General features: G+C 38.5%; 1 protein-coding gene across 1 annotated transcript in view; it reads left to right on the forward strand.

Annotated features, from left to right (window-relative positions):
- LOC122790284 overlaps positions 1–27,697 on the forward strand; it is a 388,810-nt gene that overhangs the window by 230,665 nt on the left and 130,448 nt on the right. Inside the window, exon 2 of the mRNA XM_044057786.1 lies at positions 21,359–21,502. Coding sequence (XP_043913721.1) covers positions 21,481–21,502 — 22 coding nt within the window. The 5' untranslated portion in view covers positions 21,359–21,480. The remainder of the gene's footprint in view (positions 1–21,358; positions 21,503–27,697) is intronic.

The following is a 27,697-nucleotide window of genomic DNA, read 5'->3' on the forward strand; positions in this document are numbered from 1 at the left end:
TGTAATGTATAAATTTTGCAGCTAAAATTGTCAGTGTATGTAGTTTTCATTTATATAAATGTATGATGGACTACATCATATGTGATAAATTAATAAAGATGTTTCTTTAGAAAAAATTCAGAAGGACATGCCCAGATTTTTTCTGGTGACCTCCTTTTGGTCCATATAACATTGGTTCTCTCCTCTCTTTTAGCTGTGCATGGACAATCACCACAAATTATCCTATAGGATGGACTTGCTTGCAAAAAAAGAAGTGCTCTTACATTCACCCCTAATCTGAAAAGTCTCAATTTGGATGATAATCTTTTAATTTCTTTTAGGCATCTTTATTCAAAGGATATGCTACAGGTAATAAAGAAGGTTAAAAATTGCAACCAGAATACCATATTTACATCTAAATGGACAAGATTTTCTTTTTGGTGCCATAGGAAAGGGAGGAATCCTTATCAAGTAAAGTTACCTTTAAATCACCAATATTTCTGTGGGTTGCTCAATTTAGGACTGGCATACACTTCCATTAAAGTGCATTGGTCAGCTGTCTCAAACTGTCTTCCCATAGATCCACCTATTTCTTCAAATTGAGATGTCAAAAAGTTCTTACATAAGTATCTGGCCACCAAGAAAATCTATTCCTTCTCCCTGAGACCTGAATGATGTGCTTCCAAAATTAACTTTAACAACTTTTTGAACCAGCTACTTCAGCTTCTTTAAAATTTTGTAAATAGAAAGCAAAGAGTTTCGGTTATAAGCCTTGATGTCTTCTCCTTCTTTCTGTTTTTTCCCCTCTATATAGGTTTACCCATCAAACAAATCCATTCTGTATGTGGTCATAGAGATGTCTCTAAACCAATCTGTGTACCTTCTTGCTTTCTTTACTAACTCTCGAAAAAAGAGAGAAAGGCTCCTCCACTTGCTTGATGTGCACAGACATCTAAGATATTACATGGATAAAACAAACAAAATTAGAAATTCTGATTGGTTAGTCATCTCTAATCCATTCTATATGTGGTCATAGAGATGTCTCTAAACCAATCTGTGTACCTTCTTGCTTTCTTTACTAACTCTCGAAAAAAGAGAGAAAGGCTCCTCCACTTGCTTGATGTGCACAGACATCTAAGATATTACATGGATAAAACAAACAAAATTAGAAATTCTGATTGGTGGATGAAAAAAAACAGTCTTCCAGTGTTCCGCAAACTGTTGCCAGACAGATATTCCTTGCCATTCCTTGTTATTATTCCTTTCATGTTAGATCTTTCTTAGACACAGTCTTGTTGTACTACAGCTTTAGCCTCCTCGGGGTCCTTTCTGAAAGGGTTAGATTTCAAGTCAGTTTTAGAAGCAGCTTCTTAGGTTTCCATTCACATCATTACTAAGCATTACAAACTATACTCTTTCTACTGCAGGAGCTAGATTTGCCAGAACCATTCTCCAAAGGTTACTAGATACTACTGTAGGTCCTCTTATCCCCCTTTGATTCTACATTAAATCTTTGGAAATCACCCTGTACCTTAGCATTACTGCAACAGTGTTCTCAATATCAACATAGTATAGCTGTATAAAATCTAGACATAACAGTGGATGTTTGAATTGATCACTAGTGCAGTTATGCACCCTCCCTCCTTCCTCCTTTTTATATTTTTTTACCTTTGGTTGAGATGGAAACCCTATTTGCCTACCATACACCCCCAATTATTTGTATTTCTTAAGTCTAGCCTCTTTGTGCTTACCCTCAATAACTTTCTGTGGAAAAAAACTCTGAGGATTTTGGTGCCTATATATCCTGTATGCACCAACATGCATTCTTTGTGTCAAGGTCTAAGGCTCGATATATGGCACATGAGCAAGGAGCATGTAAGTATTGGCAAACTGGCTGGACATATGATTTGGCAGATTACCTCCCATTTGTTAGCATTACTTCAACAGTAATCTATTCAGACATCTACTGTTATGGTAGCATTTTACACAACTGTACCTTCTGTTTTTCTCATCAAGTTGCAGCACTATATTCTTTACTATTATCTGTTTCTGAAATATGTATGCAATGGTTCCCAATTCCAGTCTCATTGGATAGGTTTTGCATAGCTGCATTTTGGTTGTACTTCCAAGTAGAACAGCATTTGCAGTTATATTTACTCACCATTTGATGTGTCTATGTCACAAACTTATATCTACATTCAGTATAAAAATTGGCATGCCAGATTGTTTTTCTTTAGTTGTGTCATAAATGTTACACTGAAGCTTATATTACACTTGACACTGTGTACATCATTTTCATTAACCCCTACACTGTGTACATGGTCTGTATTCAAGAACATCCTATATTTTTTGTGCTTTCTAGTCACTCAGAAAGATTACACTAAGTGACATGTAGTCTACACTTTGTGATAGCCTTCATGAATCCTCTTCGGTATTTCAGCTACAGAAAAATCAGTGAGAAAACTAAACTTAGGAAAAAGAAGGTGTGAGTTATGCTCGTGTTGTCTGTTCACTCTGAAAAGTATACACTTAGTGTAGGTGTTAATGAATCACAGTGTGTATGACTTGTGGCAGCAATTGTTTACTTACTGTAGACACTTCTTTTCATTGTTATACTATAACATGTATGTTGCTTAAAAAATGTATAGAATATTCATACCCGTGTTTGTGAAAAATATATGTATATTGTGTTGGTAAATTTTATATTCATCTAACTTTTATCTCTGGGCTTTTGTTGTAAATTGACTCCACCCAGCAGGCTTGCTGGTTAACAAACCAGAATAATAAACAAATAAATATTTATTTTAATAGTTTCCTAAATCATTTTCATCATTTTGAATTCCTGAGAGATAAATGAACTTATTTTATTATACTTTTTATTACTGTGGATTGTAAATCATGTGGATATTAGTGATTTGCTGCAAGAACGAAGCAACTGTAATTCTCACAACCTCTCCCAATGTACCTCTCACTGTACAGAATGCTAAATAGACTTTGCCCTAGATGTGGCTGGAGAGCATGCTAATTTATCTAATAGCTCATACCGCTCAACCTGGAAACATCAAAAATTTGGACAAGGCCCATGAAAAATAGGTACAAATCTGTATGCTGATTAACATCAAATTTGCATACATAATTATGTAACCATGCCCACTCCGGTGGAATTGTGGGATATCAACTTTCAAATGCAAACCGAAGAACAGACAACCAAAATATGGCACCAGAGTCCCCCCCCACCCACCCAGCCATTCCAGTGTCCCGTTACCTGGCTATTTTGCCCCATTTACCATAAACACTATTGTGTGCATGCATACTGCTTTACTTCTACAATGATTATTTGGATTTGATTATTACATTTTATAGCACAATGCACAAACATGAATAGGTAACTGCAAAACAAAGCAATACTGTCTCACAATGAAAACAGACTTGGCATGCGCACTTCAACAAGTCATGTGTTAAACCAATGTGGCAGTACGAGATGTAAACCAGAAGCAGGAAAGGGTACTGAAACTGAGGATAATGCTATTTATAAAAAAGGCTATACTTTCAACAAGTTTACAAATTAATCAAATGAATCTTTTTTTTTTTTTACTCTGTAGCCACTAACAAAGCAACAATCATTACAAAATGGGCATGCATAGTCTGAGCTTAATATAAAATGGGCATGCACAGTCTGAGCTTAACCAGACACGCAAATCACAACTATAAAGGTAATTCTGAGCATCATTTCCTTAATACTGTGTAAAGGAGATGAATGAAACCTGTTGTAAATCATTGATACAATAATAAAATGGATGTATTAAACAGAACAGGTGTAAAGCTGCAGTTCAAGAGTGGGAGACAGTGAGAGAGAGGACACTTCTGATAGTTAGCTGAAAATCATAGACACTATCACGTTGTCTGGGATTCAGTCAGGAAGTTATCCCTCCGCTAGTGCTCTTTGTACAGCTGCTTCTAAGTATACGTACTCTGTGCAGCTCTCTGTCTTTAATACACAATCAATATATAGATATAAATACCTATCTATATATAAGATAATCCACTTCACTTTAGGCTAACTCACACACCTTTTGACCATACAGTTTAAGCAGGGAAGCTACTGACAAAACAGTTTAACCAACTTTACCAGACCCATATTTGTACGTATACACACACACACACCGTTTCAGCTTAATGCTGAGCGATAAATCCTTCCTGTAACTTACTTCTGAGCTGAGCGATAAAATCCTTCCTGCAGCTTACTTACTTCTCAGCTGAGCGATAAATCCTTTCTGTGCAAGGAGCGACGAGCCTTCTAAATAAATCCTTGCCTCGAGCAGCAAAACATCTGTTCGAGCCTTCATCTGTTCCCAGCCGAAAATCAAATAGCCAGGCAAATCCTTTCCAGCTGGAGCCTTCTAAATAAATCAAATAGCCAGATGAGCTGGTTCGTTCTCGCTCGCAAAGCATTTAAACCAGCCAGAAACCCAGAACGTGCACCGCAAGCTGAATTTGGACAGGCTGGTAGCCCTGGTGAGCTGACGTTATCACGCACGCAATGATGTCAGCTAAAATGGGGGAAAAAAAAAAACAATGCGTAAAAATAAAAAAAAAAAATCAAGAAAAAAAATCGGAAATGAAGGGATGCCACTCGGGAATCGTGGCACCCCATTATTTGGACCCCAAAACTCGGTAAAAACCGAGTAATTCGGGACATTTGGGAGGTATGAGCTCAGCTACTTAGGTTTCAGAGTTAAGGGTGCATATACCACTTGGACTAAGTTTGATCAAGGTTGTAGTTTGGTGAACAAAAGACCATAGTATATATACTAGAAAATTAAAAAGAAAAATAAGTAATTATAATCAAAATGTTACCCCACAGAGCAAGAAAGTTATTTGTCAAAAGTTGCACATTACACTCCCTGTGATTTAGGTTAAACAGACGAGAATGGGAAGGAAGGAAAGTGAGCACTTCTAAACAACCACAGAGTTAACAATCTTAACCATGCTGTGTATTCTCATTCCTGTAATTGTTGGCATGTTTGACAGGTTGAGATTAGAAAGCAGTATTGTTGAGTAAGAACAAAAGTTACATGCAGAACAGGATCTACAAGACTGTCATGTCAGATATAATTGACAGCTTGGTTATAAACGTAACCAGTACTGCTCTGTGAATGTGTTTACAGTCAGTGGGGTGCGTTTCTTGTGCTTCTCACAGAGACTTTTTTCCTCTTGGGATGTGAGCAGGGAGACTTGCAAGCAGCTGTTTGTCACCCTGTTAGCAGCAAAAGTGAAAGCATAACAGTCAGAAGGCTGTTTGGTAAGAAACAGTAACAGGCTTGGGTCTGTAACAGAACACAGTCCTTTTTGTGTTGTACTGACTCACTTGAATGCATTTTTATTTTTATGTATTGTTTATTTTGTAATTTTATTTTTTTTTTATTTACTCACCAGGTAAACATTTTAGGCTCAAGTGTCTTTTCTCTGGGTCAGCCCAGGTAGTACTCTGTCTGTTAAGTGACTTGCTCAGACACATAGTAGGCAACTGAAGACTGAGAGAAACAAATCCAGGACTACAAAATGAAGTTCACAAGCTGCTCATATCCATAATCTTTTATGCTAAACTCAGAAACTAGAAACATTTTTTATTTTTTAAAGAAAAAAAAAAACATTTCAGACAATACTTCCAAAAGAAAGTGTTATTTATGCAAAGAAATATACAATACTTGCATGAACTAAAATATTTAATACAGCCTTTGACTCTCTTCTCTGGAAGAGAAGTAAATGTTAATAAAACTTAATTTCTAAGGTTACACACTACAGCTTTGCTGTAATCCCAGGCACAGTAGGTGGAGGTACAATGAAGTTGCACAATAGATAAAATTCTAGAAAGCAATTGTCACAGTGAAGGCTGCCTTGAGCCAAGTAAAGACATCTAGGAAATGAGCTCAGGTTATTAGTTGATTAGTTGGTGTTGCTAATTCTTTTTGGAGCCCATGTAGGATGCAGCTTGGGATATTATCAGGTCCCACAGATGTTGTTTTTTTGGCCTTAGAAAGGGCATTTACAACCTGCTCATTAGAGATACAAGGTAGGGGACAGGTGATAGGGACGTCATGGGGCACGTGTGGCAGAGACTGGGAAGTGAAGTTTTCACAAAACCTGTCGGCTAACAGGCTAACATGTATCCAAACCTCTGTAATCTGTTCTCTTTTATCTTTTCTACAATTGGAACTACTTTGGCTTCTGCTCTTATGTCCTCATTTCTTTGTCTGACCCACAGTGTGCATCTTACTACCCTTCTCAGGCACTTCATTTCCATCACCTCTAGCTTTTTCAACTGTTCTGCCTTTACTGCCCAGTTTCCTGTGCCATACTGGTCACAATATTGTCTTGTGCGCCTTACTTTTCATCTTCTTTGGCATTCTTCTGTCATAGACTACACCTGACACTCTATGCCGGTTGGCTGCAACCTCTCTGATTCTAGCTTTGACATCTTCATTCAGACTTCCCTTCTCCTCAACCACCCCTCCAGGATACTTGAAGCTATTTACCTGTTCCACTATCTTCCCTTCTATCTCTATTCTCAGCTTCTTCTGATTTCCCCAACTTGCTGCCATTACCACTGTCTTATCTGAGCTTAGTTTCATCCCATGTGCCTTCAGTTTTGCATTCCATTCTACTTTCCTGAAGTTCTAGCTCAAGAGTCTGCCTGTAATGCCAAATCATCTGCATACAGCAACTTTGTTGATCTGCCCCCTCCGACCTGTTTGCTAATGTAGTCCATCACCAGTATGAACAGCAGTGGGCTCAGAATCGAACCCTGGTGTATACCCACTCCCACTGGGAGCCCCTCTGTGTGGCTGAACACTGTTCATACTTGAGACTGGGTCCTTGTACATAGCCTGCACCAATTCAACCAATGTTTCTGAGACTTCAAACCACCGCACTACTGCCCAGATCAGCTTTCTTGGGACCTTGTCATATGCTTTCTGCAAGTTGAAGAATGCCCAGTTGGACTCTCTTCTCATCTCTAGCTTCTTCTCAAGTATCTGTTTCACTGCAGACATCAGGTCAGTTGTGCTGCATCCTGATCTGAATCTGAACTGCCCATCTTACATTCTACTACTCAATCACCCTCTCCAGAACTTTCATGCAATGTGATAGGTGTTTGATGCCTCTGTATTGCCCACAGTTTTGGATGTCCCCTTTGTTCTTGTACACTGGCACTAGTATCCTTATTCTCCAGTCATCTGGGATATGCCTTTTTCTCCACACTGCTATTAGTACCCTCAGGAGCCATTTCTCACCATCTCACCCAGTATCTTTATCATATCTGCTGTGACCTCATGTGAGCCTGCTGCTTTCCCTGACATAATTTTCCTTAGTGCTGTTCTTACTTTTTCTAGGGTAGCTCCTCTTCTTCTCTCATTGTAGGCTGTTTCTAGGGGCAGTATAGCTTATGTGGGGTTTTCTTTATTCAGAAGCTGCTGGAAATAATCCTTCCATATGCCTTTGATGTCCTGTGTTCTGGTAAGCAGGTTGTTGCTGACATCCCTTATGAAGGGTGCCTGACTATCTTCTTTATCTTTCTGTCTTTGCCTTGCAACCTGTTATGATTTCTTTGTGCCACTTGCTGAATCACTTTCCAGAAGTTTATGGAGTATCTCCGATGCCCTATTCTTTGCTCTTGCAACTTTTTTCTTAGCTTCTTTGTTAGCCAACCAGTAGTCCTTCCTAGCCTGGTAAGTGTTTTTTATCTCCTACTTCTTCCTGCACTCTTCCTTTCTTTTGATGACTTCCAGGACATCTGCATTGCACCACCAGCTTTCCTTATGTACTTTATTTCCATACCTCGCTTGGCCACATATCTTTTCTGTAGTCCTAACACATGCTGTTTTTAGGTGCTGCCATTCTTGTTCAACTCCACCTATTGCCTCCTCTTCTTGGGATGCTAGAGCCCTGAGTAATTCCTTGAACAGTTGTACTTTCTCTCCAGTCAACTTCCAGGTCTTCAGACTGGTCCCTGTTGACCTTAGAGCCTTCTCTGACCACTGCTTGCAGCTGCCTGTGGCAACTAGTGGTTTATGCTGTGGGCTGACTGTTTCACTGGGGGTGACTTAGCAATTATGGATTCTACCCAGTGCCTTTTCTTTACAAGGAGGAAGTCTACCTGAGTTGCATGTTGGCTATTCTTGTTTGTGATCTTGTGACTGTCTCTCTTTCTGAACCATATTTTGGCTACTATCAAGCCATTTGCGAGACACAAGTCTAGAATGGCTTCTCCTTCTTTATTCCTGTTACCCCACCCATTTGGACCCAGGCAGTCCACATATCCTGTTCTGTCTGTCCCGATATGTGCATTCAAGTCACCCATTATCAACAACAATCCATGTTGTCCTGCTTTATCTAGTAGGTCCTGCAACTGCTGTCTGAATGCACTCTTTTCCTTACTATCACAACCCTGCTCTGGGGCATAGGCTGAGATTATGAATACCAAATGTATTCTCCTCCATCAAGGTTCATTTATTGGCCATTTTGGCATGTCTGTCCATGGATCCTCCTCTTTCAATGCATTCTCATGTTAAAATGTTTTGGGATGTGGTTTTGCATAAGAGGCTGGCTACAGAGACAGAGTTTCTATGAGAATTAATCCTTCTTTTATGTCTAAAGTGGAATCCAAGTTTATTTTAAGCCAAACTGTCTATTTCCCCATTTTCTTTCATGTACCTAAAGATGAGGGAGAAAGGATACCCCATACCTTGGATGTCCACAGGCAGCTCAGGGACTATCTTGACAGAAGTGAATCTTTCAGATCATTGGATCAGTTGTTCATTTCTTGTGAAGGTAAGAAGGCTATTTCCAAATGGTTGTCTAAGGCTATTACCATTTGTTATATTCTCCATAACAACAATGCCTGGCAGGATCAAGTCTCACTCTACCAGGGCCTTGGCTTTATCTATTGCTTTTTGGAAAGGGTTGTATTCCAGAAGCTGCTATTTGGTCCTGTGTACATAATTTCACAAAGCATTTTAAGCTTGATTTCTCCTCTAGGTCCAGTTCAAGCTTTGCTATGACCATTCTCCAGGAGCTCCCAGATTCTTCTACTTGTTGAACTTAGCATAACAGTAGATTTTCAGATGATCACTGCTCCCATAGCCACTCCTTCTCTTATTTTTTTGTGTTTTTTTATGCCAGGGTGTGGACATTTAATTTTTGTTGTTCCTAACATTGTCCTTTCAGGGCTCATCCTCTCTCTCTGTATGTACTGGCAGGAAAGCTCTGAAGGGTTTTGTGCACAAACTTGTCTTTTAGGCAGCTCAGCTGAAGCTGCTTGACAGTTTGGGCACATACAGTACCCTGAAGCTTTGGAAGCTGGCTGGCTATTATATTCTTGGCAGGATATAACCTGTATTGCTAATGTTACTGCAGTGATTAATCGAACATCTACTGTCACGGTAAGTTCAACTTACACAACTGTACTTCCAGGAATTCACAGATTTTATTGGGTACTTTCATTTACATCTATGTGCCTCTTCTGGGACCATAAACCTTCTAAGCTCTTGAAAATTTATATTTGCTACTGCTTTATGGTCTCAGCGTGAGAGAATCTGATACCCATAACAGAAATAGACTAAACAAGTAGCTATCTCATTCTTAGTTTTTCAAAAACAATCTAAGTTCTGTGTTGTAGATGAAAGAAAGGACTTTATTATAGTATTTTTCAAACCATGAAAAAGAACACAAACCTGCCAAGTGTCATAGAAACAGAGCCTCTGACCATGCTAAGGGTTTCTCACAGTAAGAAGTAGTTAAGACTACTGCAATTCTAACTCAATGCAAAAGAAATCTTGCATGAGAGGTCAGTACATGGTAGTCATTTTTTGAGAATGCATAGTGCATGGGGAAGAAACAAAATGTTAGCCAATAGGCATAATCATGTCTGCCCCATTGAATAAGTTAGGGTTAAAAAAAATAGTAACTATTTGCAGTGCTGCAGAGATGTTAGTGTGGTACTGAACAAAAAAAATGTAAGTTTAAAAATGTTTTTTTCCCCCCAGTTTCTGGCTGTAGAGTTCATTAAATGTGACCAAGAGAAGTATCACCAACACTGTAACTGGAGGCCATTTAGCCTTCTGCAGGCTGTTCAAAGTGATCAGCTTGAATTAATGAAATGAGCAACTTTATTGGCCATGGTCTGCAGTAGCTATGCATTATAGGTGGAATTAAGGACAACTAGAGGAAGAGCATACTCTACTTTGGGTATCAAAAGAATTATGCCAACGAACTACCCAGAGTCAAACATTAAGATGTCAGAATATCTAAGCTGTTTCAGGACTTTGTCTACATTAGCATCGGTGTGATATTTGAAAGACATGGTTGAGTAAAATCATGCTCCCAGATGTTTATGCTGCTGTAGCTGAACAAATTGGAAAAACAAATCCTCTACTGAGATGGCAGGAGCATCCTTCTGCCTTTGTGGCGAGTCAAATGACATGGCTATCAGTATTTTAAAATTCACAATAATTTGTTGAAGTTTTGAAAGTCCATCTGGGGTTTCTTTTGGACATTTTGAATTGCTTTGCCTGATTTGAGGAGAATGGTTTAATCTGTCTACAGTGTGGATTCAATCCTTTGTAGAACCAGAGTAAACTAATTGTGGAAAATGCCATACAACAAAGTGCCCAAGACTGAGCCCTGTGGTAGCCTGGGTTTGTAGCTACCTGTCAGATTACATTTGGTTAATTCTGTCTGTAGGACAGCTCCTTAACTATTTAGTCATACCCTTTCCAAAGCCCACTTATTCCATTTAGCGTGTCACACTCAAATGATCTACTAACATAAAGGCTCTTTGTATGCTAATGAACACATGACTTAATAGCAGGCCTTTCTGCATACTGGTAAAGTTTACAGACTGGATTAGAGAATAAAAGAGTGAAGTGGGAAGAAGGGGGTAATGTTCATGGGAGATCTGACTGGAAGATGCAAGTCTGCAGGAAAAACAGAGAAGTAGGTTTCCGTTTCCTTTCTTTTTATTTTCCATTTGTTAACCTGAGTAAAATACTGATCAAAGTGGGACATTTTCAGGGTCTGCATAGGGAGTGTAGTAAAACATGAGAAAACTTCAAAGCATGATAAAATGTAAGCTTGCTCCACAAATTGTACAATTCGGTCTTCTAAAGTTAAGCTATAAATGTGTCATTGTTAATAAGCAATAATTGGTAGCAGTATCAGTAAACAGTTTTAGTAATCATAACTTCTGAAGCAGTGTGTCACTGACATGATAGAAAAAGTATTCATAGTTTAAAATAATTACATAATCAGGTGGTTTGCTGACTAATATATACAATATTGAAGTAAAGAAAGGGGGAAGGGAGGAGTCTGAAAAGCATATGCAGAAAATTATTTACAAACTGCTTACTTAGATGGAATGAGTTTATGAACCATAAATGGCTCAGCCAGCTAGTCCAAGACTATACCAGAAAGGAAAGAATTCAGCATGCGATTTTAACCAAGGGTGAGGGGGTCATGCATGTTCAGGCAAATATGTTTTTAACAGACAATGATCATGTATGTCTGTGTTTAAGCATAAGGTTAAGAATACAAAGACAATGTTGGAAGTGTATGACTTTAGGATAGTGGATTATGCTTATCTTGAGAAGATATTCAGAGATATGTTAGGATATTGGTATCAAAATGAGGAAATAAAGGATCTATGGAAGTGTTTCAGGGATAGAGCACTCATGGAATAAAGGATCTATGGAAGTGTTTCAGGGATAGAGCACTCATGGTCTTGGAGAAAGGTTTGATAAAGACAAAGATGCAAAAAAGGAAGGTCGATATGGGATCACAGGAGTTTGATTTTTTAACAATTAAACAAGAGATAGGCCATGCAGCTGGTGGAAAGAAAGAATCGAATGGTAGAGGAAGCAATGTACACAGAAATTAGCAGGATGGAAAAAAAATCTGTTGAGAACAGAAATATGTGCCTTATGATGTATAATATAGAAAGGAGGGATTGAATGGCAGACCTACCTAGGTTGAGCAAAGATGGAAGATAACTCATTGAAGAACATGAAAATTTTAAAAATTATTGGTACTTCAGTCTCTACAGTCGAAAGCAAGAAGAAACTTCTATGCTGAGATGGAGGTAAAGCCATGAGGAGATAGCGGGGAAAGATGCCAGGATAGAAAAGAAGGGGGTATAGATGAAGTTTGCAGCCTTTACGAAGCATAAAGCACAAAGACCAGATGTCTTTCATGGCCCTCAGGAATCCGACCAGTGTCATGATATATTCCCCTGACACAGATCCTCAACAGATAATTGGCTAGTGCACTAGTGTCTGAGGACTGGATGATAGTAAATGTGGCACCCTTATATAAAACAATGGGAGAAAGGAACATTTTGAATAATTTCATGGTTATTAATGTAGCAACCATGACATATATAAAGAATTTCAGTGCTATTAGTGTAGCAGCCATGACAAGAGAATGTCATGGAGAAAATCTTGAAGGTAAGGCTAAATTCTGTCCTGGGGACAAGAGTCTCGAGGACAGAAACTAATATAAATTCATGGCTAGAGGGAGCTGTCAGCCAAATGTAATAGAGTTTCTGATTTTTTGACTGGCTTACAGTTGAGCTTGACAAGGAAGTACTGGGTGGACTTTATGAAGGTCTTTAATGAGGTCCCATACAGGTGTCTGATTGATACAGATGGGGTTTATGTAGTGCCAAGACTGAGAAATTAAATTACAGTATGCTTAAAGGGGAGGACACAGATGGTTGCAGTGAGAGGGACAATATCAGGAATAAGAAAAGTGACTATCACAGGGATCTGCTGTAAGCCCAGTATTCTTCAATGGGTTCATTTCAGACATACCTGAGAGAACAGGCTCAGACTCTTCTGATGATGTACAAATAGGAGGAGCAATTGACTAGAGGGCAATTTAAGGGAAGATGTGGAAAGGCCAATCAAGTGGTTACAGGAACTTCAGTGCAAAAATGCAAAGTACTGCATTTGGTCCACAAAAGGCTGGTGTAACTTATCAGCTTGGGAAGTGGAACTGATTTTAATAGTGATCTTTCTATGTTGATCACACCTGGATTAAATAACCAAAAGCAAAGGGAGAGGGAAGCAGCAGCAAAAGGAATGCTTAGATGTATCCTTAGGAAGATGAACTCCAGAAGCATTGAGAGAATGTGTCTGCAGTAGTAGGCTCTGCTTACGCTACACCTTGAGTACTGCGTAAGTTTTGAAGGCCATTCAGGGAAAGGGATGTCAGGATGCTGGAAGAACTTCAAAGGAAAATCACCAGAAAGAAACAAGAATTTGGGAAGAAATTATATGAGCAAGGGCTACAGGAGTTCATGCTCCTCTTACTGGACATCAGAAAATAATTCAGGAGGGGAGAATCATGTCACGATGGGGCTTAACGGGTGAGTGTGGCCTGGATGGGACAGAAGTAGCAGAAGAATGAATGCCCCAATTAACCAATCTGAAAACACCCAGAAAATGTGAAGAAGGGTACCTGCCTCCTCTCACAACTACAGCAGAGCATGCTAAGAAGTGTGTGCTGTAAGTATATACCATTTAATATTGAATGGAGTGTGGTTTTAAGCTTAGGGAAATATATATGAGAGAGAGAGAGAGAGAATGAGTGAGGGAAAAAAACAGATTCAGTCTTTTGTAAAAAAAATAAATAGAAGCAACATATTTCTAAATAAAACATGTATACCAAATGAGAGAAAATAATACATCTTTTAAAAATGACTTGTAATTTATTTGCAAGGAAAAACAGTGGCATATATTCAGTGTTTTGTAAAAAAAAAAAATATATGAAATAGAAGCAAAATATTTCTAAATAAAAAGCATAGACCAAATGAGAGACAATAATAATTTTTTTAGAAAAATAATTTGTAATTTATTTACAAGGAAAAAGTGAGATGTATATAGTTTGCATGTACAAAAAAGTTAACATAATAAAGTAGCTTTTACAGTTCAGAGATCACAAGACTTTTTTTTTTTCATTTTTAAGATGGTGCTTTTCAATTTCTCCCTTTAAGTAGAGCTTTCTTGCCACATTCTTCAATGATGTCTGAACAGTGATCAAGATTTGGTTGTTGACCATCAGTATTTTCTTGTTTCTGAAAATTGTTTAAATTAACAAAATGTTAATGAAAAATGGTGAAAAAATGAAGAGCAAAATCAATGAACATCTGAGGAATGTTTGTGTCAAAACGGACATTTTATACAATGAATAAAGGTCATAAGGTAATGCTTGATATTACATTTTAAGAAAAGAATTCCTAGCAAAAGTGATGGGATTTTACAACATATTAGTACTAACTGACAAAGCCAAATCTGTGTGCCAGAAACTGAACAAAAAGCAACCACACAGAGAAGATGCTGTCATATCAGTGCTCCAGATTACGAGTGTACTTTATAACAGCTATTCAACTGAAAATGAGTTAACTAGACCGATTTTCACTGAAAAGTGAGTTAATCTGAAATATTACACCTGGTTTACCAGCTGAACAAATTTACTTTTAACATCAAAAGGTAATCCAGCCATGCTTTGTTCTTTTATTTGCCAATACGTTATTATTCAAACAGCTGTATCAGGTTTCTCCATTTGGTATATGAATTTTAATTAAAAAAAAAACTATATACATATATGAATGTGTATTTAATACCTATGTCTGTCTGTCAAATTTCCAATACACATACCTTCATGGTAGTTGTACAACTAGACACCCCGGACATCTCATGTCTCAAGATCAGGGTTGTTGGGGGGGGGGGGGTGTCAAGAAATGATAATACAAAAGAGAACTGATGAAGTAATTCCTTGTTTTTGTTTTGGCAAAGACTAATCTGGGATTAATGTCTCTTACTGCATCAGTCATTTTAGTTTTGAACTGAAGAGCCTAAAAGGCTAAGGAGATTATTGAGAGCTTTCATGTGCTTACGTACTCTGTAAGTATTCTTAGTGCATGCTTCTTATATAGTACTGTGCTAACTTCACTCCTATCTGTAACATGCATGCTTTATGTGGGGTTAAGCATCTAAGAAATAAGATCATTGCTACCAGTAGTCATTCAGCAACATAGATTGTGGTCTTATTTTATTTTTAGGGAGCTTAGAGAAAGAAATATAAGGCAAAACAATGGGACTGATGTTTTCTTAGAGGGCAGCATTTTGATCCTATTTGTGGCAGTATGGGTGCTGTTACTATATATAACCGGGTCCTGGCGAATGAACTAGGTCAGCAGTGGTATAAGGGGAATATAATCTGTATATATTAAAAGCCACATCCTATTTTTTTATCCTGTTACTTTACTTTATGCTTTTTTGTCTGTTCTCTACTTTCCATACTGTAATCCTAAGTGATTTGTCAGGAAATCAAAAATTTTACAAGGGACCTGGCAAAAATATGAGGCAAAATTAGAGATGTCCTGAAAAATCAGGAACATTTGTAAGGTATGCCCTTTTCCATAAAAATAGCCAATGTAATTACCAAATCTGTTTTCAACCAACATGAACCAGAAGGAGAAGCATCTAAGGAAAATATTTATTTTTAATAAGAACATTTAAGAATATCTTGGTCCACCTACAACTTGATCTAGGACATCTGCTCTGCATTCAGATTTGACTAGATGACTTTATTAAGCCACAACAGGGGACAAGTCCTAATCATAATGGGGTGAAAACTGTCTGTTCGTACCTTTACTTATTCCTGGATTAGTCATCTTGTTTGAGTTGATAACATTATAACTCTGGTGAGGGATTTTTTCTTGGTCATATTATAGCTGGATAATCCAAGACATTTTTCCTTGTTAAAATTTGAACAGACATTTCCAACTGTCAACATTATGGGAGAATAAAGTCGCTTGCACATACAGAATACAATTTGTCTTTTTGTTAAGTCTGGGTTTGACAATGGATAAATAAGAAGGCATTTGATATAACAAATACCAATAGTACAGGATGTATTACATTAAAACTAAATAACGCATAATCCAAACACCATTATATTGGGTTACTTCAACTACCCAAACATTGACTGGGTAAACTACTCAAGCCCACACACCCTCGCCCAACGGTTCCTAGAATTTATAAACTCAAATGCTATGGAACAACTGGTCACCACCTCCACAAGAGGGGAAAACATATTGGACCTGGTCATCACCAACACTGGGACTCTATGTTCCACACCAGAGGTATACCCCTCTGGTAAGGTCAGACCATAAATTAATCTCACTGGACATCCATATCCTATCCCCACCCCCAGCCAAGATAACCACAGTGAAGAACTTCTCAAAACCGAGGTGGGATCCTTCAAAGCCCCCGGGCCAGTAGAAAATACGGTTCAAACCGCTGAATCCTTTACAAACGCATTCTATGGACACCTACAGGAATGTATGGATCGTGCCATCCCAAATAAAACCAAGACTCACTCCTCCAAAGACAGGAGACCTGGCTGGTGGACCCCAGCCATAAATAAGCTATACAACAAAAGGAGAAAGCTACTACATGATAGAGCAAAATCCCAAAAAGGGAAGGCATCTCTGATCAGTACTAGCAAGAAGCTACGATCCCTCATAAAATCATCTAAGGCCACCTTCGAAAGAAAAACTGCACAAGACACTAAAGACAATCACAAGGCATTCTTTAGTTATGTCAGGAACCTGGGGGGGCAACTCCCAGATATGCTCTGAGTTAGTGCAAAATGAAAAAAAATACACTGAACCCACAGACATTGCCAACATCCTGGCAGACAGGTTCAGTGCAAATTTCTCCCCCCCCCATCCTCCCCAAAAGAGCAAATCTACATCCCAACAGAGTGTAGCCTCCCAGACATCACAGATGAACAGGTGAGAGCTGCCCTCTCCAAAGCAAAAAACACAGCATCAATGGGACCGGACAGTGTCCCGGGCTGCGTCTTACACGAGCTACAAGAAGAACTTAACCCTCACATAAAGTCACTGTTCAAACTCAGCCTTAGTACAGGATATGTACCCAAGGAATGGCGTACTGCAGCAGTGGTCCCACTCCACAAGGGAGGTGCCACAACAGACCCCGGAAACTATTGCCCTATAAGCCTGACTAGCCTGGTCTGCAAAGCTATGGCTCGTATCATCATGGAACTCATAAACAATGACATCGGGAACCTGCAGACACTAGATCCTACCCAATTCGGCTTTGTTAAGGGCAGATCTTGCCTCTTAAACCTGGTCGACTTCTTTGAAACGGTTACCAGGGCCATAGATGAAGGGAAAGTAGTCCACACAGCCTACCTGGACCTCGCAAAAGCCTTCGACACAATACCCCACTCAGGTTCATATATATGGTTCATATGTTAGTACTAGGCTAACTGCCCTTGTGAGCCATTTTATGCCTAGCCAATTATCCCCTGTGAGATTCAAACCATGTACCTTGTGTTTGTAAGGCAAACACCTTAACCATTAGGCCACCATCCCAACCCGATGCAGTTAGGCTAAAGAAACTCCAGCTCTACTCCGGCATCATAAATAAGCTCACCAGCTTAAATATCAACCCCTATGTCACAAGATGGGTTGCAAACTGGCTCACATGGTCAGAATTGCAGGTGCCTTGTCAGACTATAAACCAGTCACAAGTGGCATCCCACAGGTTCAGTCCTGGGACCTCTCTTGCTCAGTATTTATTTCTCTGAGGTAAAGGCAAACATGGGAGGACTTTGGCTGACCAAGTTCTCAGATGACTGCAAACTGGGTGCCATAATAGACTCTCCAGCTGACACAAGCATCCCCCAAAAGGGTCTCACAGAGACAGATAACTGGTGCCAGAGCCATGGCCTGAAGCTAAATGCCAAAAAATGCATAGTCATCCCCTTTGGGAAAAACAAAGTGCCCACAGATTACCACATAGGAGGTAATCCATTAAGTACGGAGGAAGTAATTAGGGACTTGGGGACCCAAGTAGATAGTAATCTCTCCTTTGACAATCACGTTGCCAAAGTGGTTAGAAAGACCTTCTATATAGCCCACCTTATCACGAAAGGTTTCACATCTAGATCAAGAGAGGTCATTGTGCCCCTCTATTCATCACTCATCAGGCCCATAATTGAATACAATGCCCCATTTGGGATGTACCTTACCCGACACCTGCAGCAACTGGAAAGACCCCAAAAGTACCTCACTAAGAGGATCAAGGGATTCAAACAGATGCCCTATGCAGTTAGGCTAAAGAAACTCCAGCTCTACTCAGTTGCTTACCGCCTACTCAGAGGCGATCTGTGCCTGACATATAAAGCCATGTTCAACCTAGAATTAATGGACATGCTCCACCTCAGGAAATCCAAATCCCTTAGAGCTACACGCTCCAGAGACTTAAACCTCAGCACAGAAATAAATAGGACATGCTGGAGGGGCAGATTCATATCTCAGAGACTCCCTTCGCTCTGGAACAAAATCTCAGTCCAAGTTGGGCAGAGCCCCTCACTGACCCTCTTCAAGAGAAATCTTGACGAGTGGATGGGAGATCATAAGTTTACCGCTGGGATCTCTTCTGGGTCCCTGCTAGACAGGGGCACAATAAACTAACCATAAAAGGGCTATCTTCTGTGACCTACTATTCAAAGGCACAGTCTACAAATTTAAAAGGGTGGCGAAAGTCAAACACACTCTGGCTAGGCTTATGATTGCACTGTAGGACAGTGCAGAGATTCAGCTTGAAGGACTGCTAATAGATGGATAGCTCTAAAGCTGCATTTCCCATACAACAGATCTGAATGACAGTCGCAATGCGTTTCAAGGTATGATCCTGGAAATACTTGGGTATGCTAAAAAATGAATACAAAATTCTGAATTAAAAACTGGATCAGACTAGCTGGTTCACTAGGGTGTGAGCATATTAGGTCTAGGTGAAGGAAATCCATTTAAATAATCCTTGTGTACTGGTGAGCAGCTAATACTCTATTTGACTAATTGCCTTTTTTCTTGAAGAAGCCAAAAATAATCTTAAAATACTGCAGTGATGTGTATTAAAAGAATATCATTCTTTTAAATGGTTGTACATACACAGTAAAGCATCTCAGTACTGTGTGCCATTGCAAATCATTTAAGTGCCTAGTTATTTTATTAAAATGTTACACTATAGAATTGCAAGTAGTTTATTTTTCTTGTTATTCAGACCTAGGCCGCTGAAATAATTAAATAATAATTAATCAGAGCATATATAACAATGTGAAAATGGGTGTCAAGTCAGTAAAAGTAATAAGTTGACAACCATCCAGATACATATTTTTTTAATGTTAAGCCTCAAGGTCATAAATTAAATTTACAAATTCATCTTTTGAGGAAGCATATTCATAAGGAGCAACAACAAAAAGCCGGTAAGTGATTATGGAAATGAACAATAGATTTTTTTACAAAACTATACAAGTGTTCAATGATCATAATGTTATAAAAGGAAGACTAGAAGTATATAGAATTCCAGTACTGCTGCTGCTATGTTTATCCCATCCATCCACAGCCCCTTTTCCCATTTGTTGCGCATGGGATTGGGGTTCAACTTCAACAGAGACATCATCTACAGCCAAGGTTCACACTGCCAGGTGGCTAGCTCTGCCATGGCTGTTCTTCCATATCACACAGTCTCATGCACACTCACACCTATGGCCAGTTTAGTGTCCAATCCACCTACTACATGTCTGGAATGTGGGAGGAAACTGGAGTACCAGAAGGAAACCTATGCAAACACAGGGACAACATGCAGACTCCACAAGGAAGGCACCCCTGCTGAGAATCGATCGAGAGAACATCTTGCTGTGAAGCAACAGTGCTATCCACTGTACCACTATATGACATATGCAAACAATGCCTGTTTAGCATCACAGCTGACTGATTGCCAAGATTTAAGAACTGCTCTGCAACTGTAAACATAGCAGCCACATGACTGGAGAGGATAGCCAGGCAAACAAGACAAATTAAGAAATATGCAAGTCAAATGACATTGAATAAAAGAAGAAAACTATAATTACATCAAACCTGAAAAGAGACACTGGGTCAGATTCCAAAAGACCTGCTCTCATTGTAAGTGACTTATTTTAGTGTAAGGCCTATCTATAAACAGGCTTACACTGGAGGTCAGGTTCCAAAAGACCTACTGTCATTGTAAGTGGCCTATGCTGGGTGTATCTACAACAGGTCTTTTGGAATTGGGCATATTGTATTGGCCTAATACAATACTAGGAAACACTGCCTATCAAAATCTAAGTAAATTCTAGAATCAGGTGATTAATATCACTGGGGACTATTTGGGATGATAAGGAGATAAATAGCTCAAGTCATCCTGCTGCTCTTGTGGCATTTATTTACATTTATTTTCCAAGGTAGAGCACTGATTTCCATGGACCTTTTTCAAACAGCCTGGGAACAGTGTCTCATTAAGTGACTTACTCAGAGTCACACAGGCAATGGAAGCTGAGGGAATCAAACCTTGCACCACTGGACTACAGGAAACAGATCATTAACAGCACTTTAATCCTTTAAGCCATAATACATCCCTTATCTTAACATAAGCACATTTCACTGCATGCCTAAATAAATGTGTCCAGTGCTATTCCAATAAGGACACAAATGCACACGAATCTTCACATCAACAGTTTGAGGGAAAACAGGAGTATCATCTAGGGCAGCTGACTATCTGCAAAAAGCCTCTTGGCAAACTTCTTATATCCCTAGACACTAGAAGAGAATCCCTGGACAGATGCTACCCTAGTTGGGGTTTAAATAACATTTCTTTGCTTACAACATCCTAAGCACAGGGTTTTTCCTGTATTTGTGTGTGTGTGTGTGTGTGTGTGTGTGTGTGTGTGTGTGTGTGTGTGTGTGTGTGTGATTTCCTTAATGCTCTTAAGCTTCCAGCACTAATACTTGCTTATTTCAGTTCATGTTTCAAATTGCTTAGCAGTAAATGCTGCATTTATGCTTCAGTGCCTTCCTGATTCTTACTGGATGAATGAACTATGTTTTATAATGGCAGGCTAGCCATGAAAACTCACAACATAAATAACTGCAAAATTCAGTACATAAGACAAAGAGATGGTACACATTTTTTAAATCATTATATACTTTTAGTGCCTAGTTAAGTTACATTTTATCTAATTTCTGATCTGTGTTTTGATTGCTTAGCGAGTAATGCTTCTCTGATTGGTTTCATGCTGTCATGGGAAATCGAGTTATTTATCATAACAAGATCTGACAGTCAGTTAAAAGATCAGCATTTCTACTTCCTTGATGTCTTGCTTCTTGTACTGGGCTTGCTAACAGGTAGTTGCTCTACCACTGTCAGACTCCACCTACATGTGCATAATTCTAACACAACCATTATTATTATGCTTTGTCATTTTACAGGCAGAATGAAGTGGCTATAAACTGTGTGCAATCAGCTGTAATTCCTCACGTTCTTCTGTGAATCTACACATGTGCCTGAGCCACAATTTGGAAACAGCAAGTGGCTACAATTTTGATGGACTATGGGTGTTACACATGGAGAAAGTAAGTGGCTTGATTTTATACTATAGGCATAGCAAATAGAGTTATGTACATTGACTGTTTTGATCTGATGTACCAAATACAAGTAAACCCACTTAGAGGAAGAATGTGTTCTTAGCATTCTGGCTGCTGCTCCCAGTTAAATCTTGGGAATATGATTGTTTAAAAAGCATATGATTTACTATGCTGAAGCATACTCTTACTTATTATTTAAAAATGACTGAAGTACATTATTACAACATTGCTTTACCATATATATTTAACATAAGCATTTCCTTGTCTTATTCATTTTTAAGCAGTTCACATCAAATGTGCTTATAGACGTCTTTAAAATGCTTTAGGCAATTCCAAGCAAGGTCTTGACTATTTAATGGTAAAATACTGACTATTCCTTGAGACTCTGATGAGCACAGACAGTATCATAAGCTCACATTCTGATCTAGTCCTAGGTGACATAATTCTCAACTGTCCAGATTTTTGCCTCATATTTTCGGTCTGCTCCTCATAAAATCTGTCGTTTTCTGGAAATAACTGTAGATTAAAGTCATTGAATAATGTCATATATATGAGTTTCAGACCTCATATCCTTAAGAATATGCATGCTAACACAAATATTGTTATTCTAGAAACATTGTCAGTTTATAGGAGCAACTCTTTCGGTCTTTGTCCCCCCCCCCCCCATTTCAAGCTTTGTCCAGATTTCTTGTGCTAAGATGTTGAGAAGTATGCCTAGGTCAGTCTCTCTGACTACAAGAAATTTATACATAAATTAAGTAATAGAAAACATCATGTAAACTTAAACAGTGCGCTAACTTTGTAATTTATGTGAAATGCTACTGGTGAATAAGAGTATTGAATCAAGCACTAGCCTTCTAAAGGTTATTTCTCTAAGAAACATGAAATAAAAGATTCAAATGAATTATGGACTCATAGAATGGTTTGCAATAATGTGTTACACAGGACAAAAGTTGATAGAGATCACGCAGTTTACAAATTGTGCACATTCCCTCATTCATATCCTGTGAGGTGTAAATATCTCATAATTTTCAAATGGTTTCATTTAGGTCAAATTATTAGGCTGAAACTGTTACCTGATCTTATTCATTTTGGTTTTACATCTCAAGTCACATTTTTTGCCCGTTTATTTATATTTTTTTAACACTTAAAGCATTGTGTAAGCATGAGAATCAAAACTGTGGATTCTCAGGACATCTTGCATTGTTATAAATAAGCTAACTTTCATACTGGTTAAATGTATTTGCTATGTATTTATTTATAAAGGCATTTATTTATCTTTTTGCTTCTCTTCTTACTAATTACAAACACTGTTTTAGTACTACAGAAAACCTTGAGCTATAATAAAGCTTGTTTAACCACCCCTCATAATCATGGACATTTGTAGATTTCATAAAGTATCCTTACATAATCCAGCAATGGCCTGAAATGCTGCTTTTAGCTAGTAATACTGGCTCTATCTCAGTTTTCCTTTTGACATGGTGTAAAGACTAGTAAGTGAAAGCTCTTGTGATATGTCTAAATAGCTATGTTAAATCTGTCTTGGCCCTACGTGGGGAGATAGTCAGTGTTATTACTAATGCAGCATTCAGTGTATATTAAAAGCACTGAGTGATGTTCCAACTGTAATTATTCATGCTTATGTGTAATAATTGTACCTGTCCAGTTATGGTAAACCAGCACTCATCATAATTTAAAAGAAAACTGATGTATATGATGTGATAGTAACCAATGGAAACAGAGTATAAACCACAACATAAAACAGGAGTACACATAAGACTTTCATTAATACAGACCAATGTTTACTTCTCTGAGAACTACAAGTCAGAGCCGAAAATCTTAGCCTGGTAAATACTGTTAGTTAATTTTATAACTTCATACTGTTAGTTAATTTTATAACTTCATTCTATTAGTCTGCATTTTGGAAGACTACTGACTTCCTTGATTTTGATTCAACTGTTTTTGTCTAAAGCTTCCTGGCCACAATTACTTATTGTGTTTATATTTCAAAACTAAATGGTGTTACAGTCAATCAGGATTGACTTTGCCTGTTTTAAAGCTCCTGGATGTAAGTGTTTTCACTTAACCCATGAAATAGTTTTAACAGCAATTTGTTGCCCACTTAGTGATTTTCTGTTTTAACAGCAGCCACTTAGACAATGACATTAAAGTTTGTTACCTGCACAGTTATTTTGGATTCAGTGGTGGACAGTGGCATATGCTGTGTGGTAATTTTATTAGGCGAAAGCAGTGTATAATCATATCACTATCACCATAACACACGTAAAAAAGCATCTGCATTTCATTAGTAGCTGCAAGTTGAAAATGAGTGGTATGCAGAAGGTGTGACTTTAGATATATAGCTTTTATTAACGCTCCATGTTATGCAAGTACTAAGACTATAAAGTCAGGAACATTTATAACATGATAGAATTGGTTTCCAGTTGTCGTTCTTTAACCATGTTTCACAAACAATAACATCAGTCTTAAGGGAACTTAGCACATTTTCCAATAAAAAAAAATATTGTTAATGTAGGAACATTAGTAATAATCAGAGACACATCAAATGTTATTATCTGTGAACTGTTAAATTTTCAACCTGGCAAAAATCCTGGTTTGTGTTTGTGAAATACTGCAATATAGCTGTGCAAAAATTCTCTTCCCTGGTCTTGACAAGTGTACGGCATCTTGATTAAACACGTGCCGAAAATTAGGCTTGGATGATATACACATTTTTAATTTTTTTTTAAATGGGCCATTTTTTTGATACAGGCATTTACCCGGGTCTATATCACATAGTCGAAGTCTTATAACTTCAAACACGTAATGTTCGAACCATTAGGTTCGAAGTTACAAAACTTCGACAATGGATAAAAAAATAAATAAATAAGGAAAACAAAATAAACTGTTTTAAGCGGGGGGCAAGCCCCCCTGCACCCCCACACCTTAAATATACCAACTCCGAGATCGCACCCCATTGAACAAAATGGAAACCTGCACTTATGGAGATTTTCATTGAAATGGTCGAACTTATGTTCTCGACCATATGAGGTTTGAACTTGTAAAAGTTCGACTATGTAATAGGAACCCGTATTTACCCAAATAGTCCTGTCATTCGCAGTGACCTGATGCTCTTTTCTACATGTGATTAGTGAAAAATGTGTCCTAACACCTGTATACGCTATGCTATCTGATAGGGCTGTAAGTTTACTACTAACAGTCAGAGTCCTTGCAAATCGGATAATTTCTACCAACATGAATAAAAACAGATCCATACTTTCACACATTAAGGTGTTTTAAAGCCTTTCTCACATCTGTAATTTTGCTTCTGGCAAGTAGTATATCACTAATCAATTTTCATTTTCTTCTCTCCAAGTATATAATTTCTGACCAGATCTGAAGAAGTTTCAGCTTTTAATTCAGTAATATCTTGTCTATCAATTGTCACAAAGGAATGATCTTCATTACCATTAGTCTTATTAATTCCACTGTTTTCATTCCTTACTACATTTCCAAGTGTACAATTCTTATCCAGCTTTCTTTGTACTTCCACATCTTAAGCCATGTTGTCAGCTTCGGTCTTTCTCCTTTTATCTTACAGTAACATTCTTCAGTCCTTTCAGGTTTTATTTTATTTTCTTCTTTTTACCTGCTCCTTGCCACTTTTTTCCACCTTCTCCTTTGCAAAAATGATGTCTTTTTCTGTAAAATGATAGTCTTCCGATAGAACAGTGTTATCATTCCCAGTAATCTGCATGTTACATAACAAAGCAGAGTCCTTTTTAGTATGTATCCTCTTTACATTACTGACATAAATCAGTTTCTTTTCCATCCTTGTTTGTTGTGATCTTCCTTTCCTTCTTTTCATTTTTGTCTGCATGCACTGAAACTACAGATCGGTACACAAAGGTGGAGTGTCCACTGACCCAAGCAATTCTAGGCCCATCAGCCTAACTAGCCTGATCTGCAAAGCCATGGAACACATTATCATGGACCTTATAAACAAGGACATTGGCAATCTCCAAACGCTTGACCCCACACAGTTTAGTTTTGTCAGAGGGAGATCATGCCTATTAAACTTGGTCAACTTCTTCAAAACAGCCATCAAAGCCATGGATGAGGGGAAGACTGTGCACACCACCTACCTTGACCTAGCCAAAGCCTTCAACACTATTCCCACTCGGGCACAATAGATAAACTTTCCCAGCTAGGCATTAACCCATATGTTACCAGATGGATAGCTAACTGCTACACTGATGGAATCCACTCAGTCAAAATAGAGGAAGCCACCTCTAGTAGTAGACCTGTAACAAGCAGTGTACCGCAAGGATCAGTCTTGGGGCCTCTACTGTTTCAGTTATACTTTTCTGAGGTGCAAGCCAAAACCAGTGGTCTGTGGCTGACCAAGTTTGCAGATGACAGCAAGCTGGGTGCTGTCTTAAATTCCCCTAGTGATGTGAACATCCTCCAAGACGGCCTTACCCAAACTAATGACTGGTGCCAGGAGCATGCCCTCAAACTGAATGCCAAGAAATGCATCATTATCCCCTTTGGGGAAAATGGCATCCTCACTAATTATCACATTAATAAAAATGTACTAAGCATGCAAGCAGTTGTGAGCGACTTGGGCACCCAGGTTGATAGCAACCTGACTTTTGACCACCACATTGCCTCCATTGTACGGAACACTTTCTACATGGCCCACGTCATAAGTAAGGGTATTTCATCCAAGAAAAAGGAGGTCATAACATCCCTGTACTCCTCCCTTATCAGACCCATTATCGAGTACAATGCCCCCTTCGGCATGAACCTTGCCAAGCACATGCAGCAGCTGGAGAGACGACAGAGGTTCCTGACCAAGAAAATCCAGGGTCTCAAACACCTGTCCTATACAGATAAGCTAAAAGCCCTGTACCTGTACTCAGTCTTATACAGACTGGTCAGAGGTGACCTGTGTCTGACATACAAGGCCATCTCAGACCCAGCCTTGATGGAGTTGGTGCATAGCCATAAGTTAAAATCCACTCGGGCAACCCACATGCAAGGCCTAAACCTGGTCTGAGACATTAGTAGAACTTCTTGCAGGATAGATTTGTGTCCCAGAGACTCCCCCATCTGTGGAATAGACTCCCTCTCCATGCTAAGCAGAGTACCTCTCTAGCCCTCTTTAACAGGTACCTGGGTGACTGGATGGGAAACAGAAAATACACCCCTGGGATCCCACCTGTGTCCATGCTGGACAGGGGAAACAGGTACTGACTTTGTGGGAACATGGGCAAAATTCTTGCTAGGCTTATAAGAGCCTCCAGGCCAATAGCCTAGTTTCATCCTATGAACCTATGATTGCTGAGTACTTCTATTCTGAATTCCATTGTTAGTATCATATGTAATAGGGGTTGTGATCTTTACTGACAATAGACATTTCCTTTCCTAAATGTGTTCTATTTGCATTTAGCCTAATGTTATTTATCTCACCAGTCCAGTCATTAATATATCTAAGTATGTAAGAGCAGTTCTCCAAGCTGTGCAATTGCACAAGTGCAATTGTCACCATTAAGACTAGATTTACTCTAATAATGGTAAGTAAATTATCCAGATTTTGATATGAGGAACACAAGTTACCAGTGTGATCAGGTGTTACTTTTAAATATACATCATTTTTAGTACACTGTACAATATACTTGTGCTTTAACAAATCATTAATTGCATAATTATTTAAGGAATCCATTTTCAGCTAGAAATAAGGAATTCCAAAAGAGAAAGGATAATCAAAATTAGTCAGCATGAAATTGAAATATATTTTACATCAATTTATATGAGAAAAAACACACAAACCATATACAATTAAATATTAAATTAAGTACAACAAAGTCGTTGCTCTAACCTACCATATGTGACGGATCCACGCAGTCTACCAGTTTTTGTTATGCCTCGAGCCACATATCACTGTGTATGTTTAATTATTGCTAGATCTTGATATGCCAGTACCTCACTATATGCTGCTAATATTGTAACAATACAATATGCTTAAGAGCAGGCCTTGCTCACTGATTACTGGTATTACTGAACATTTGTTAACCTATAAGTTGTTTATCAGCTTTAAAACATGTTTACCAGAATGTGGGGATTTCAAAGAGGAACTATATCACAAGTTTGTGAGCTAACTGTTCTTTGAAAAAGGGA

The sequence above is a fragment of the Protopterus annectens genome, chromosome 16.part0, assembly GCF_019279795.1.
Source record: "Protopterus annectens isolate FY-2018-M chromosome 16.part0, PAN1.0, whole genome shotgun sequence".
NCBI lineage: Eukaryota > Metazoa > Chordata > Ceratodontiformes > Protopteridae > Protopterus > Protopterus annectens.